Source organism: Oncorhynchus mykiss, chromosome 20 (assembly GCF_013265735.2).
Source record: "Oncorhynchus mykiss isolate Arlee chromosome 20, USDA_OmykA_1.1, whole genome shotgun sequence".
NCBI lineage: Eukaryota > Metazoa > Chordata > Actinopteri > Salmoniformes > Salmonidae > Oncorhynchus > Oncorhynchus mykiss.
Genome location: NC_048584.1, coordinates 44,155,665 through 44,171,943, shown reverse-complemented (window position 1 = coordinate 44,171,943; position 16,279 = coordinate 44,155,665). Strand labels below are relative to the sequence as shown.

The 16,279-nt window shown below is 42.8% G+C and overlaps 1 protein-coding gene across 3 annotated transcripts in view; it reads right to left on the bottom strand.

Annotated features, from left to right (window-relative positions):
- Window positions 1-16,279, bottom strand: part of LOC110499567 (calpain-1 catalytic subunit) — a 46,801-nt gene that overhangs the window by 9,866 nt on the left and 20,656 nt on the right. For all 3 annotated transcript variants that reach the window (XM_036956415.1, XM_036956416.1, XM_036956417.1), the window contains 6 exons: window positions 15,879-16,012; window positions 15,514-15,682; window positions 14,729-14,812; window positions 13,440-13,525; window positions 12,293-12,367; window positions 7,209-7,369 (listed from right to left, as the gene is read on the bottom strand). In XM_036956415.1, the coding sequence (XP_036812310.1) occupies window positions 7,209-7,369; window positions 12,293-12,367; window positions 13,440-13,525; window positions 14,729-14,812; window positions 15,514-15,682; window positions 15,879-16,012 (709 nt within the window). The remainder of the gene's footprint in view (window positions 1-7,208; window positions 7,370-12,292; window positions 12,368-13,439; window positions 13,526-14,728; window positions 14,813-15,513; window positions 15,683-15,878; window positions 16,013-16,279) is intronic.

Genomic DNA, 16,279 nt, shown 5'->3' with positions numbered 1-16,279 from the left:
TTTTGCTACTATGGCCTATTTATTGCCTTACCTCTCTTATCCTACCTCATTTGAACACACTGTATATAGACTTTTTCTAATGTATTATTGACTGTACGTTTGTTTATTCCATGTGTAACTCTGTGTTGTTGTTTGTGTCGCACTGCCTTGCTTTATCTTGGCCAGGTCGCAGTTGTAAATGAGAACTTGTTCTCAACTGGTCTACCTGGTTAAATAAAGGTGATCTGGTCTACCTGGTTAAATAAAGGTGATCTGGTCTACCTGGTTAAATAAAGGTGATCTGGCCTACCTGGTTAAATAAAGGTGATCTGGTCTACCTGGTTAAATAAAGGTGATCTGGTCTACCTGGTTAAATAAAGGTGATCTGGCCTACCTGGTTAAATAAAGGTGATCTGGTCTACCTGGTTAAATAAAGGTGATCTGGCCTACCTGGTTAAATAAAGGTGATCTGGTCTACCTGGTTAAATAAAGGTGATCTGGTCTACCTGGTTAGATAAAGGTGATCTGGTCTACCTGGTTAAATAAAGGTGATCTGGTCTACCTGGTTAAATAAAGGTGATCTGGTCTACCTGGTTAAATAAAGGTGATCTGGCCTACCTGGTTAAATAAAGGTGATCTGGTCTACCTGGTTAAATAAAGGTGATCTGGTCTACCTGGTTAAATAAAGGTGATCTGGTCTACCTGGTTAAATAAAGGTGATCTGGTCTACCTGGTTAAATAAAGGTGATCTGGCCTACCTGGTTAAATAAAGGTGATCTGGTCTACCTGGTTAAATAAAGGTGATCTGGTCTACCTGGTTAAATAAAGGTGATCTGGTCTACCTGGTTAAATAAAGGTGATCTGGTCTACCTGGTTAAATAAAGGTGATCTGGTCTACCTGGTTAAATAAAGGTGATCTGGTCTACCTGGTTAAATAAAGGTGATCTGGCCTACCTGGTTAAATAAAGGTGAACTGGTCTACCTGGTTAAATAAAGGTGATCTGGTCTACCTGGTTAAATAAAGGTGATCTGGTCTACCTGGTTAAATAAAGGTGATCTGGTCTACCTGGTTAAATAAAGGTGATCTGGCCTACCTGGTTAAATAAAGGTGATCTGGTCTACCTGGTTAAATAAAGGTGATCTGGCCTACCTGGTTAAATAAAGGTGATCTGGTCTACCTGGTTAAATAAAGGTGATCTGGTCTACCTGGTTAAATAAAGGTGATCTGGCCTACCTGGTTAAATAAAGGTGATCTGGTCTACCTGGTTAAATAAAGGTGATCTGGCCTACCTGGTTAAATAAAGGTGATCTGGTCTACCTGGTTAAATAAAGGTGATCTGGTCTACCTGGTTAAATAAAGGTGATCTGGTCTACCTGGTTAAATAAAGGTGATCTGGTCTACCTGGTTAAATAAAGGTGATCTGGTCTACCTGGTTAAATAAAGGTGATCTGGTCTACCTGGTTAAATAAAGGTGATCTGGTCTACCTGGTTAAATAAAGGTGATCTGGTCTACCTGGTTAAATAAAGGTGATCTGGTCTACCTGGTTAAATAAAGGTGATCTGGCCTACCTGGTTAAATAAAGGTGATCTGATCTACCTGGTTAAATAAAGGTGATCTGGCCTACCTGGTTAAATAAAGGTGATCTGATCTACCTGGTTAAATAAAGGTGATCTGATCTACCTGGTTAAATAAAGGTGATCTGGCCTACCTGGTTAAATAAAGGTGATCTGATCTACCTGGTTAAATAAAGGTGATCTGATCTACCTGGTTAAATAAAGGTGATCTGGTCTACCTGGTTAAATAAAGGTGATCTGGTCTACCTGGTTAAATAAAGGTGATCTGATCTACCTGGTTAAATAAAGGTGATCTGGTCTACCTGGTTAAATAAAGGTGATCTGGTCTACCTGGTTAAATAAAGGTGATCTGATCTACCTGGTTAAATAAAGGTGATCTGGTCTACCTGGTTAAATAAAGGTGATCTGATCTACCTGGTTAAATAAAGGTGATCTGGTCTACCTGGTTAAATAAAGGTGATCTGGTCTACCTGGTTAAATAAAGGTGATCTGGTCTACCTGGTTAAATAAAGGTGATCTGGTCTACCTGGTTAAATAAAGGTGATCTGGTCTACCTGGTTAAATAAAGGTGATCTGGTCTACCTGGTTAAATAAAGGTGATCTGGCCTACCTGGTTAAATAAAGGTGATCTGATCTACCTGGTTAAATAAAGGTGATCTGGCCTACCTGGTTAAATAAAGGTGATCTGATCTACCTGGTTAAATAAAGGTGATCTGATCTACCTGGTTAAATAAAGGTGATCTGGCCTACCTGGTTAAATAAAGGTGATCTGATCTACCTGGTTAAATAAAGGTGATCTGATCTACCTGGTTAAATAAAGGTGATCTGGTCTACCTGGTTAAATAAAGGTGATCTGGTCTACCTGGTTAAATAAAGGTGATCTGATCTACCTGGTTAAATAAAGGTGATCTGGTCTACCTGGTTAAATAAAGGTGATCTGGCCTACCTGGTTAAATAAAGGTGATCTGGTCTACCTGGTTAAATAAAGGTGATCTGATCTACCTGGTTAAATAAAGGTGATCTGGTCTACCTGGTTAAATAAAGGTGATCTGGTCTACCTGGTTAAATAAAGGTGATCTGGCCTACCTGGTTAAATAAAGGTGATCTGGTCTACCTGGTTAAATAAAGGTGATCTGATCTACCTGGTTAAATAAAGGTGATCTGATCTACCTGGTTAAATAAAGGTGATCTGATCTACCTGGTTAAATAAAGGTGATCTGGCCTACCTGGTTAAATAAAGGTGATCTTATCTACCTGGTTAAATAAAGGTGATCTGATCTACCTGGTTAAATAAAGGTGATCTGATCTACCTGGTTAAATAAAGGTGATCTGGTCTACCTGGTTAAATAAAGGTGATCTGGTCTACCTGGTTAAATAAAGGTGATCTGATCTACCTGGTTAAATAAAGGTGATCTGGTCTACCTGGTTAAATAAAGGTGATCTGGTCTACCTGGTTAAATAAAGGTGATCTGGTCTACCTGGTTAAATAAAGGTGATCTGGTCTACCTGGTTAAATAAAGGTGATCTGATCTACCTGGTTAAATAAAGGTGATCTGGTCTACCTGGTTAAATAAAGGTGATCTGGTCTACCTGGTTAAATAAAGGTGATCTGGCCTACCTGGTTAAATAAAGGTGATCTGGTCTACCTGGTTAAATAAAGGTGATCTGGTCTACCTGGTTAAATAAAGGTGATCTGATCTACCTGGTTAAATAAAGGTGATCTGATCTACCTGGTTAAATAAAGGTGATCTGGTCTACCTGGTTAAATAAAGGTGATCTGGTCTACCTGGTTAAATAAAGGTGATCTGGTCTACCTGGTTAAATAAAGGTGATCTGGTCTACCTGGTTAAATAAAGGTGATCTGGTCTACCTGGTTAAATAAAGGTGATCTGGTCTACCTGGTTAAATAAAGGTGATCTGGTCTACCTGGTTAAATAAAGGTGATCTGGTCTACCTGGTTAAATAAAGGTGATCTGGTCTACCTGGTTAAATAAAGGTGATCTGGTCTACCTGGTTAAATAAAGGTGATCTGGCCTACCTGGTTAAATAAAGGTGATCTGGTCTACCTGGTTAAATAAAGGTGATCTGGTCTACCTGGTTAAATAAAGGTGATCTGATCTACCTGGTTAAATAAAGGTGATCTGATCTACCTGGTTAAATAAAGGTGATCTGGTCTACCTGGTTAAATAAAGGTGATCTGGTCTACCTGGTTAAATAAAGGTGATCTGGTCTACCTGGTTAAATAAAGGTGATCTGGTCTACCTGGTTAAATAAAGGTGATCTGGTCTACCTGGTTAAATAAAGGTGATCTGGTCTACCTGGTTAAATAAAGGTGATCTGGTCTACCTGGTTAAATAAAGGTGATCTGGTCTACCTGGTTAAATAAAGGTGATCTGGTCTACCTGGTTAAATAAAGGTGATCTGGTCTACCTGGTTAAATAAAGGTGATCTGGCCTACCTGGTTAAATACAGGTAAAATAAAATAAATAAAAAGAAAGAAAAGTATTTATTAAACAGCATATCTGAACTGTTCTTCATGGTCTGGGATGGTGTTATGTTGACTGTAAATGTGACTAGGTACAGGATCCGAGGCTTTGGACTCTACTTCACAGTAGGGCCATTTGAAAAGAAAAAATATGCGTTTTTTGTTTATTGCCGAAATGCTTTCTTGAACATGTGAACTTTCATGTGCCTTAACTGGTCTGGGATCTGTTATATGAATAGACATGTTAACTGATTAATCTAGTTTAGCCAAGGAGAAAGCACTGAGATATACAGGGAGAAAGACAGGATGCTTTCCGGCTAGTCATGATTTGCTGAGATAATGGGGTGGTGAGTCCTGATTGGTCTGTCATGTCACAGGTTTCTGTCTATAACAGAATGGGCTTTTCCCTGGTCAATAGGTAGATGATCTTTGCTACAGTGGATTTTTGGAAAGCTATGGACAACTGTCAAAGTGTTGCTACAGCTCTTAAAAATATCGCTGCCCTGAATTTAGCTGGGTGTAAAAGCAGAGACTAGTTTCTGGCCCTGAATTTAGCTGGGTTTAAAAGCAGAGACTAGATTCTGACCCTGAATTTAGCTGGGTTTAAAAGCAGAGACTAGATTCTGACCCTGAATTTAGCTGGGTTTAAAAGCAGAGACTAGTTTCTGGCCCTGAATTTAGCTGGGTTTAAAAGCAGAGACTAGATTCTGACCCTGAATTTAGCTGGGTTTAAAAGCAGAGACTAGATTCTGACCCTGAATTTAGCTGGGTTTAAAAGCAGAGACTAGTTTCTGGCCCTGAATTTAGCTGGGTTTAAAAGCAGAGACTAGTTTCTGGCCCTGAATTTAGCTGGGTTTAAAAGTAGGAGAGACTAGATTCTGGCCCTGAATTTAGCTGGGTTTAAAAGTAGGAGAGACTAGTTTCTGGCCCTGAATTTAGCTGGGTTTAAAAGTAGGAGAGACAAGTTTCTGGCCCTGTATTTAGCTGGGTTTAAAAGTAGGAGAGACAAGTTTCTGGCCCTGTATTTAGCTGGGTTTAAAAGTAGGAGAGACTAGTTTCTGGCCCTGAATTTAGCTGGTTTTAAAAGTAGGAGAGACTACTTTCTGGCCCTGAATTTAGCTGGGTTTAAAAGTAGGAGAGACTAGTTTCTGGCCCTGAATTTAGCTGGGTTTAAAAGCAGAGAGACTAGTTTCTGGAGGACAATGCCATGCTGACTCACATGCGATTAGATGTGTGGGTGGGCCTAAGGCTTAAGAGATGGGTGGGGCTAAGGCTTAAGAGGGTGTGAACGATGCTGAATGGGTTTAATTAAACAAAGAGCTCTCTATGAGGTGTGAAAACATCCACAACATCTTTTAAAAGGGCATTTCCTTCAACTTGTCTCCTAAATGGGATGATTAATGTATCAACTTTTAAAGCAGCATGACTTCCCCATGTTTCCTCCAACCACAGTGGTATATATAACATTTAGATGCTCGGAGTCTGTACTTTTGTAACAATAAGCAAATCACTTACATTTGACTTAGGCCTCAATAGAGAAATCTGGACAGATATATTCTGTGTTCTGGTATGTGATCTGATTCTGACTCACTGGGGTGGTTCCTTCCTGCCATCCCCAGCTACCCCGGTATTCTCTGATTCAGAGGGCTTGGGTTAAATGTGGAAGACACATTTCAGTTGAATGCATTCAGTTGTACTACTGACTAGGTATCCCCCCTTTCCCTATCTTCTACTGTAAATCTCCTGTAAATATGCCTTGTGTTCTGGTATGTTATATGTGTTTTGGTATGTTCTACGTGTTCTGGTATGTTCTACGTGTTCTGGTATGTTCTACGTGTTCTGGTATGTTCTACGTGTTCTGGTATGCTCTATGTGTTCTGGTATGTTCTACGTGTTCTGGTATGTTCTACGTGTTCTGGTATGTTCTATGTGTTCTACGTGTTCTGGTATGTTCTACGTGTTCTGGTATGTTCTACGTGTTCTGGTATGTTCTACATGTTCTGGTATGTTCTACCTGTTCTGGTATGTTCTATGTGTTCTGATATGTTCTACCTGTTCTGGTATGTTCTATGTGTTCTGGTATGTTCTACGTGATCTGGTATGTTCTATGTGTTCTGGTATGCTCTACATGTTCTGTTATGTTCTACGTCTTCTGGTATGTTCTATGTGTTCTGGTATGTTCTATGTGTTCTATATGTTCTGGTATGTTCTATGTGTTCTATGTGTTCTGGTATGTTCTATGTGTTCTATGTGTTCTGGTATGTTCTATGTGTTCTGGTATGTTCTACGTGTTCTGGTATGTTCTACGTGTTCTACCTGTTCTGGTATGTTCTATGTGTTCTATGTGTTCTGGTATGTTCTACCTGTTCTGGTATGTTCTATGTGGTCTATGTGTTCTGGTATGTTCTACGTGTTCTGGTATGTTCTATGTGTTCTATGTGTTCTGGTATGTTCTACCTGTTATGGTATGTTCTATGTGTTCTGGTATGTTCTACATGATCTGGTATGTTCTATGTGTTCTGGTATGTTCTATGTGTTCTGGTATGTTCTACGTGTTCTGATATGTTCTACCTGTTCTGGTATGTTCTATGTGTTCTACGTATTCTGGTATGTTCTACGTGATCTGGTATGTTCTATGTGTTCTGGTATGTTCTATGTGTTCTGGTATGTTCTATGTGTTCTGGTATGTTCTGTGTGTTCTGGTATGTTCTATGTGTTCTACATGTTCTGGTATGTTCTACGTGTTCTGGTATGTTCTATGTGTTCTGGTATGTTCTACATGATCTGGTATGTTCTATGTGTTCTGGTATGTTCTATGTGTTCTGGTATGTTCTACGTGTTCTGATATGTTCTACCTGTTCTGGTATGTTCTATGTGTTCTACGTATTCTGGTATGTTCTACGTGATCTGGTATGTTCTATGTGTTCTGGTATGTTCTATGTGTTCTGGTATGTTCTATGTGTTCTGGTATGTTCTGTGTGTTCTGGTATGTTCTATGTGTTCTACATGTTCTGGTATGTTCTACGTGTTCTGGTATGTTCTATGTGTTCTGTTATGTTCTATGTGTTCTGGTATGTTCTATGTGTTCTGGTATGTTCTATGTGTTCTGGTATGTTCGATGTGTTCTGGTATGTAAACATATGTACTAGTCAACTGTGTGTGACTCACTGGGGTGGTTGCGGCAGCCCCCGGCGGTACTCCCCCGTCTCCACATGCCGTGGAACTTGATGGTGTTCCAGTGGCTGAGGCCGTCCTCACTCAGAGCGTCCGCCGTCAGGTTGCATATCTCCAGACGGGAAAACTGCCTCAGGAACTCCTGGAACGTCATCCTACAGGGAATATAACATAGTCACAACAAAATCCTAACACCAGATCTAACGTTATTAGTCACAACATAATCCTAACACCAGATCTAATGTTATTAGTCACAACATAATCCTAACACCAGATCTAACGTTATTAGTCACAACATAATCCTAACACCAGATCTAATGTTATTAGTCACAACATAATCCTAACACCAGATCTAATGTTATTAGTCACAACATAATCCTAACACCAGATCTAATGTTATTAGTCACAACATAATCCTAACACCAGATCTAATGTTATTAGTCACAACATAATCCTAACACCAGATCTAATGTTATTAGTCACAACATAATCCTAACACCAGATCTAATGTTATTAGTCACATGTAGCCGAATACAACGTTTGATGTTGATGTGAACGCCAAGGAGGAACTTACAGTAAAATGCAGAATACAACAGTTGCAGACCTTACAGTGAAATGCTTACTTACGAGCCCCCTAACCAACAATGCAGTTTAAAAAAAATACGGATAAGAATAAGAAATAAAAGTAACAAGTAATTAAAGAGCAGCAGTGAAATAGCAATAGTGAGACTATATACAGGGGGGTACCGGAGTCAATGTGCGGGGGCACCGGTTAGTTGAGGTAATATGTACATGTAGGTAGAGTTATTAAAGTGGCTATAACAACAGAGAGTAGCAGTGGCGAAAAGAGAGAGAGGGGGGGGGGGGGCAATGCCAATAGTCTGGGTAGCCATTTGATTAGATGTTCAGGAGTTGTATGGCTTCAGGTTAGAAGCTGTTTAGAAGCCTCTTTGACCTAGACTTGGCGCCCCCCGGTACCGCTTGCCGTGCGGTAGCAGAGAGAACAGTCTATGACTAGGGTGGCTGGAGTCTTTGACAATTTTTAGGGCCCTCATCTGACACCACCTGGATGACAGGAAGCTTGGCCCCAGTGATGTACTGGGCTGTTCACACTACCCTCTGTAGTGCCTTGCGGTCGGAGGTCGAGTAGTTGCCATACCAGGCAGTGATACAACCAGGATGCTCTCGATGGTGCAGCTGTAGAACCTTTTGAGATTCTGAGGACCCATGCCAAATCTTTTCAGTCTCCTGAGGGGGAATAGGTTTTGTCGTGCCCTCTTCACGACTGTCTTGGTGTGTTTGGACCATGTTAGTTTGTTGGTAATGTGGACACCAAGGAACTTGAAGCTCTCAACCTGCTCCACTACAGCCCTGTCGATGAGAATGGCGCGTGCTCGGTCCCCCTTTTCCTGTAGTCCACAGAATAAACGTAACCAAGACCGAGCACGAACCCCTTGGTTACGTTTATTCTGGCACCACACGGCCAGGTCGCTGACCTCCTGACCTCCTATAGGTCATCGCCAAATTTAATGATGGTGTTGGAGTCGTGCCTGGCCGTGCAGTCATGAGTGAACAGGAAGTACAGGAGGGGGCCGAGCACGAACCCGAGGGGCCCCCGTGTTGAGGATCAGCGTGGCAGATGTGTTATTACCTACCCTTACCACCTGCGGGCGGCCTGTCAGCAAGTCCAGGATCCAGTTGCAGAGGGAGGTGTTTAGTCCCAGGGTATATTTAACGAGGCAAGTCAGTTAAGAAGAAATTCTTATTTTCAATGACGGCCGAGGAACAGTGGGTTAACTGGTCTAGGAACAGTGGGTTAACTGGTCTAGGAACAGTGGGTTAACTGGTCTAGGAACAGTGGATTTAACTGCTTGTTCAGGGGGGCAGGATGACATATTTTTACCTTGTCAGCTCAGGGATTCGATCTGGCAACCTTTCGGTTACAAATCCAACGCTCTAACCACTAGGCTACCTGCCGCCACTATGGTGTTGAACGCTGAGCTGTAGTCAATGATTAGCATTCTCACATAGGTGTTCCTTTAGACCAGCCTTTCACAGCACTTCATGGCTACAGGCGTGAGTGTCACGGGTAGGTTGTCATTTAGGCAGGTTACCTTAGTATTCTTGGGCACATGCACTATGGTGGTCTGTGTGTGGTGTAAAGGTGGTCCAGCATTTTTTTCCCTTTGGTTGCACATGCTGACATAAATTTGGTAAAACTGATTCAAGTTTCCCTGCATTAAAGTCCCCGGCCACTAGGAACGCCGCCTCTGGGTGAGCGTTTTCTTGTTTGCTTATGGCAGAATACAGCTCATTCAATACTGTCTTACATGCTGACCAGACCGGACATGTCGCGTGCGCGAGCATCGCAAAGTAAATGTAGGAATCCATGTATTCAATTATTGCACCCACACTGCTCGCGTGCGCCAACGAGCGTCTGCGTTGCCAAGGGCTAAAATATAAGTAATTTCTATTTCTGACGCAGATCGCGCTGCAAGTCATGCCTCTCCCATCTCCTCATTGGTTTATAGAAGCAGGTACCCACGTGCCATCCCCTCATTGGTTATAACCACGTGGGTGATTGAAAGACAAATGTTTTGCCGGTTGTCGTGGTAATACTATGAAAGTGTAGATGCCAATCACCATATAAGTTCAAAGATGAAAAATCCTGGAAGGAGGAGAGATGACTAGAAAGGATTCGGTTGGCCGTTGTATGTGTGGGTTAATTGTTGGAGTAGAGGACCTTGTGCATTTCAGGTAAAATAACAACTCAATGTTTATATCCCATGACAAATTAGCTAGCAACAGCAAGCTAGCTAAATAGGACAAATTAGCTAGCAACAGCAAGCTAACTAAATAGGACAAATTAGCTAGCAACAGCAAGCTAGCTAAATAGGACAAATTAGCTAGCAACAGCAAGCTAGCTAAATAGGACAAATTAGCTAGCAAGTGCAAGCTAACTAGCTAAATTGCCATACATGTTTAATGCTTTTCGACCTGTTCCCAAATGAATGTCATTGGTTCAGAGTTTTGATATTTTAACCTGCGTGTCCTGATCGCGTTTGGTGTGGGGAGACAAAATAAATGTATGCACGATGGTGCACGCGCGCAGCCGGTTTGGGTTTCGTGTTATAGTGCCAGCCTCTGACTGTGGTGGTATGTACACAGCAACAAAAAATACAGATGAACTCTCTCGGTAGATAGTGTGGTCTACAGCTTATCATGAGAAACTCTACCTCAGGTGAGCAACAGCTCGAGACTTCCTTACATATTGTGCACCAGCTGGTATTTAAAAAAATACATAGTCCACCGCACCGTCTTACCAGACGCCACTGTTCCGTCCTGCCGGTACATCGTATAACCAGCCAGCTGCATGTTGATATTGTCATCGTTCAGCCACGACTCAGTGAAGCATAAAATATTAGTTTTTATAGTCATAACATCGAGATTTCCAGGATTATATTTATATGTATTTGTTATTATTTTAGTCATTTAGCAGATGACTGTGGTGGCCACTCCATTAAAGACAGAATACCAGCTGATTGCTTTTTCCCTAAATAGTTAGTGCATAGTTTGGAGTTGTGCTTTGGGTCATTGTCCTGTTGTATGAGGAAATTGGCTCCAATTAAGTGCCGTCCAGAGGGTATGGCATGGCGTTGCAAAATGGAGTGATAGCCTTCCTTCTTCAAGATCCCTTTTACCCTGTACAAATCTCCCATCACACTCCTCCAGCATCGTTTAATTTTTTCTGCGTCTCACGAATGTTCTTCTTTGTGATCCGAACACCTCAAACTTAGATTCATAACACTTTTTTTCCAATCTTTCTCTGTCCAATATTTTATTTTTATTGGCCAGTCTGAGATATGGCTTTTTCTTTGCAACTCTGACTAGAAGGCCAGCATCTCGGAGTCGCCTCTTCACTGTTGACGTTGAGACTGGTGATTTGCGGATACTATTTAATGAAGCTGACAATTGAGGACTTGTGAGGTGTCGGTTTCTCAAACTTAGCCCTCTTCCTCTTCCTCAGTTGTGCACCAGGGTCTCCCACTCCTCTTTCTATTCTGGTTAGAGCCAGTTTGCACTGTTCTGTGAAGGGAGTAGTACACAGCATTGTATGAGATCCTCAGTTACTTGGCAATTTCTCTCATGGAATAGCCTTCATTTCTCAGAACAAGAATAGACTGATGCGTTTCGGAAGAAATGTCTTTGTTTCTGGCCACTTTGAGCCTGTAATCGAACCCACAAATGCTGATGCTCCAGATACTCAACTAGTCTACAACTACACTGTTTTATTGCTCCTTTAATCAGTACAACAGTTTTCAGCTGTGCTAACATAATTGCAAAATTGTTTTCTAATGATCAATTAGCCTTTTTAAAATGATAAACTTGGATTAGCTAAAACAACGTGTCATTGGAACACAGGAGTGATGGTTGCTGATAATGGGCCTCTGTACTCCTATGTAGATATTCCATTAAAACATCTGCAGTTTCCAGCTACAATAGTCCTTTACCACATTAACAATGTCTACACTTTATTTCTGATCAATTTGATGTTATTTTATGATATGTTTTTGTTGCTTTTCTTTAAAAAACAAGGATATTTCTAAATGACCCCAAACTTTTGAACGGTAGTGTATGTAATAAATTATTATTATTATTATTATTGTTATTAGCTGTTTGCCTATTTCTGATGAAGCCCGATGGAGGCCGAAACATTGGATTAAAATATCAGGTTTGAACTGTGAGAGTCACTCAGCACTATTACTAGCTGATGGAATTACAGTAAGCCCACTCAGCACTATGACTAGCTGATGGAATTACAGTAAACCCACTCAGCACTATTACTAGCTGATGGAATTACTGTAAACCCACTCAGCACTATTACTAGCTGATGGAATTACAGTAAACCCACTCAGCACTATTACTAGCTGATGGAATTACAGTAAACCCACTCAGCACTATGACTAGATGATGGAATTACAGTAAACCCACTCAGCACTATGACTAGATGATGGAATTACAGTAAACCCACTCAGCACTATGACTATCTGATGAAATTACAGTAAGCCCAGTCCTACCAGAACTCTCCATCCTCCATCTGTAGATGCAGGTCCTCTCTCTCAGTTGGATCCAACTCATCCCACTCAGGAGAACTGGACACATACAGGGACACGAGAACAGACCACTTATAAGAAACAGAGAAAACCTAGAGGGTTGAGATGGAAACTAAGGGAAGTAACAGAGACCACCTAGAGGGTTGAGCTGGAAACTAAGGGAAGTAACAGAGACCACCTAGAGGGTTGAGATGGAAACTAAGGGAAGAAACAGAGACCACCTAGAGGGTTGAGATGGAAACTAAGGGAAGAAACGGAGACTACCTAGAGGGTTGAGCTGGAAACTAAGGGAAGAAACGGAGACCACCTAGAGGGTTGAGATGGAAACTAAGGGAAGAAACGGAGACCACCTAGAGGGTTGAGCTGGAAACTAAGGGAAGAAACAGAGACCACCTAGAGGGTTGAGATGGAAACTAAGGGAAGAAACGGAGACTACCTAGAGGGTTGAGCTGGAAACTAAGGGAGTAAAAGGAGACCACCTAGAGGGTTGAGATGGAAACAAAGGGAAGAAACGGAGACCACCTAGAGGGTTGAGCTGGAAGCTAAGGGAAGAAACGGAGACCACCTAGAGGGTTGAGCTGGAAACTAAGGGAAGAAACGGAGACCACCTAGAGGGTTGAGATGGAAACTAAGGGAAGAAACGGAGACCACCTAGAGGGTTGAGATGGAAACTAAGGGAAGAAACGGAGACCACCTAGAGGGTTGAGCTGGAAACTAAGGGAAGAAACGGAGACCACCTAGAGGGTTGAGATGGAAACTAAGGGAAGAAACGGAGACCACCTAGAGTGTTGAGATGGAAACTAAGGGAAGAAACGGAGACCACCTAGAGGGTTGAGCTGGAAACTAAGGGAAGAAACGGAGACCACCTAGAGGGTTGAGCTGGGAACTAAGGGAAGAAACGGAGACCACCTAGAGGGTTGAGATGGACACTAAGGGAATGGATCAGCCATTATGTGTTATGCAAGCTTCAGGTTTGTGGTGATAATCTGGGGTTAGTCGTAGTTGTGTAGGTTGTACTAACCTGTTGGTTCATGTTTGGGAATGTGGAAGTAGTGGTTCTGTTATAGCAGTGTTCATGTAAGGGTTAGAGGTAGAGGTAGTGGAGACTCACTTGTCGCTCCAGGCCCCAGTCCACTCCACCTGTCCCCAGGGGTTCCTCACCCTGATCAGCCTCTCCACCTGACCCTGGTAGTCCACCTGCAACAGGACAGGGGTGGACAGATATCACTAACACTCACAGACACATACAACAACAATACACACAGTCTACACTAGAGAAACAGTCTACATACTGACAACACACCAGAGACACAGTCTACATACTGACAACACACTAGAGACACAGTCTACATACTGACAACACACTAGAGACAGTCTACATACTGACAACACAGTAGAGACACAGTCTACATACTGACAACACACTAGAGACACAGTCTACATACTGACAACACACTAGAGACACAGTCTACATACTGACAACACACTAGAGACACAGTCTACATACTGACAACACACTAGAGACACAGTCTACATACTGACAACACACTAGAGACACAGTCTACACACTAACAACAACAATACACACAGTCTACCAACTGACAACACAGTAGAGACACAGTCTACCTACTGCTAACACATTAGAGACACAGTCTACATACTGACAACACAGTAGACACAGTCTACCTACTGACAACACACTAGAGATACAGTTTACCTACTAACTACACAGTAGAGACACAGTCTACATACTGACAACACACTAGAGACACAGTCTACCTACTAACTACACAGTAGAGACACAGTCTACCTACTGACAACACAGTAGAGACACAGTCTACCTACTGACAACACAGTAGAGACAGGTAAGACCCCGGTAGAACCAGGGTTCCTGGTCAGGTATAAACCTACCTGCTTCAGGCCGGTGACTGAGTAAGCATGTCCTTTCACCAGTAGAGACAGTCTACATACTAACTACACAGTAGAGACAGGTAAGACCCCGGTAGAACCAGGGTTCCTGGTCAGGTACTACCTGCTTCAGGCCGGTGACTGAGTAAGCATGTCCTTTCACCAGTAGAGACAGTCTACATACTAACTACACAGTAGAGACAGGTAAGACCCCGGTAGAACCAGGGTTCCTGGTCAGGTACTACCTGCTTCAGGCCGGTGACTGAGTAAGCATGTCCTTTCACCAGTAGAGACAGTCTACATACTAACTACACAGTAGAGACAGGTAAGACCCCGGTAGAACCAGGGTTCCTGGTCAGGTACTACCTGCTTCAGGCCGGTGACTGAGTAAGCATGACCTTTCACCAGTAGAGACAGTCTACATACTAACTACACAGTAGAGACAGGTAAGACCCCGGTAGAACCAGGGTTCCTGGCCAGGTATAAACCTACCTGCTTCAGGCCGGTGACTGAGTAAGCATGTCCTTTCACCAGCTTCTTGAACGTGACTGACTCCATGTCAAAGGCACTGGTGATCTGTAGTCACAAGATGTCATTAGAAGAATACAAGATCCATGATGCATCTGAATCACTGTTATCTTATTTGGATGAATTGACTATTTTATGCTATTGTGGTGGAGCTGATTAGGAACCACGCTCTTGCAATGAGATATTTCCCCCTCTATAATGGTTAAGATGTTAAATCCGATCAGTTACACTATGTCATGCAAGTTCACAATGATGTTGTTTCAAATGAAATGTATTTATATAGCCCTTCGTACATCAGCTGATGTCTCAAAGTGCTGTACAGAAACCCAGCCTAAAACCCCAAACAGCAAGCAATGCAGGTGTAGAAGCACGGTGGCTAGGGAAAATCTCCCTAGAAAGGCCAAAACCTAGGAAGAAACCTAGAGAGGAACCAGGCTATGAGGGGTGGCCAGTCCTCTTCTGGCTGTGCCGGGTAGAGAGGAACCAGGCTATGAGGGGTGGCCAGTCCTCTTCTGGCTGTGCCGGGTAGAGAGGAACCAGGCTATGAGGGGTGGCCAGTCCTCTTCTGGCTGTGCCGGGTAGAGAGGAACCAGGCTATGGAGGGGTGGCCAGTCCTCTTCTGGCTGTGCCGGGTGGAGATTATAACAAAACATGGCCAATATTTTTAAAATGTAGGAACATCAAACTAACTGTCCCCTGGCTGTCTTCCAGGACCGCAGTACCAGGAGGACCAGGGAAGGGGGACTCACGTCGATGGAGCAGCCCAGCAATGAGCCTCTGTCCAGGGCTTTGCTGATGATCCTGTACAGGTCCCGTGGAGCCTTCCGGAGATCGTACATCTCAGAGACACCACCGGTGAAGTCCTCAAAACCTTCTGTGGTGCTGCCTCCAGACAGAGCCTCGTAGGAACCATTCAGCCTGACGGGAGAGACACAGAGATACACATTCACGTATCAGGTCAGCATTATCAACTAGTAACATATTTCAGACAAGGATAGACTCTATATGACAGAGTGTTTACACTACTTGTACATGGGCCCTGGTTAACGGTAGTGCACTTCATAGAGAACAGAGCGCCGATTGGGACGCAACCCAAGGGCCTTTGTTGACATACTTGGAGTAGGCCTTCTCCAGCAGGGCGCTCCAGAACTCATTGCCCTCGGCCGAGTGGACGAACATGAGCTCTCCATTCTTCGTCGGCAGCCGGTCATCAATCACCACGTCCACCCACTCACCAAACTGCCAGAACTGAAGACAGAGAGACAGAATGTTTTTTTCTTTCTTATAGCAACTTCAGCTGGATAGCAAAACACTGAACACAGCTGTCTCCTGAAACCTAGGGTAGGTCTCAATTTAAAAAATGGTGACTTCCTTAAAAAGCTACCTAAAAGGGCAGCGTTCTTGTGGATTGACCTGCCTATACTGATAGATAGACCTAGTGCACGGTTCTGTCTGTCTGGTGGCTGACCTGCCTATACTGATAGATAGACCTAGTGCACAGTTCTGTCTGTCTGG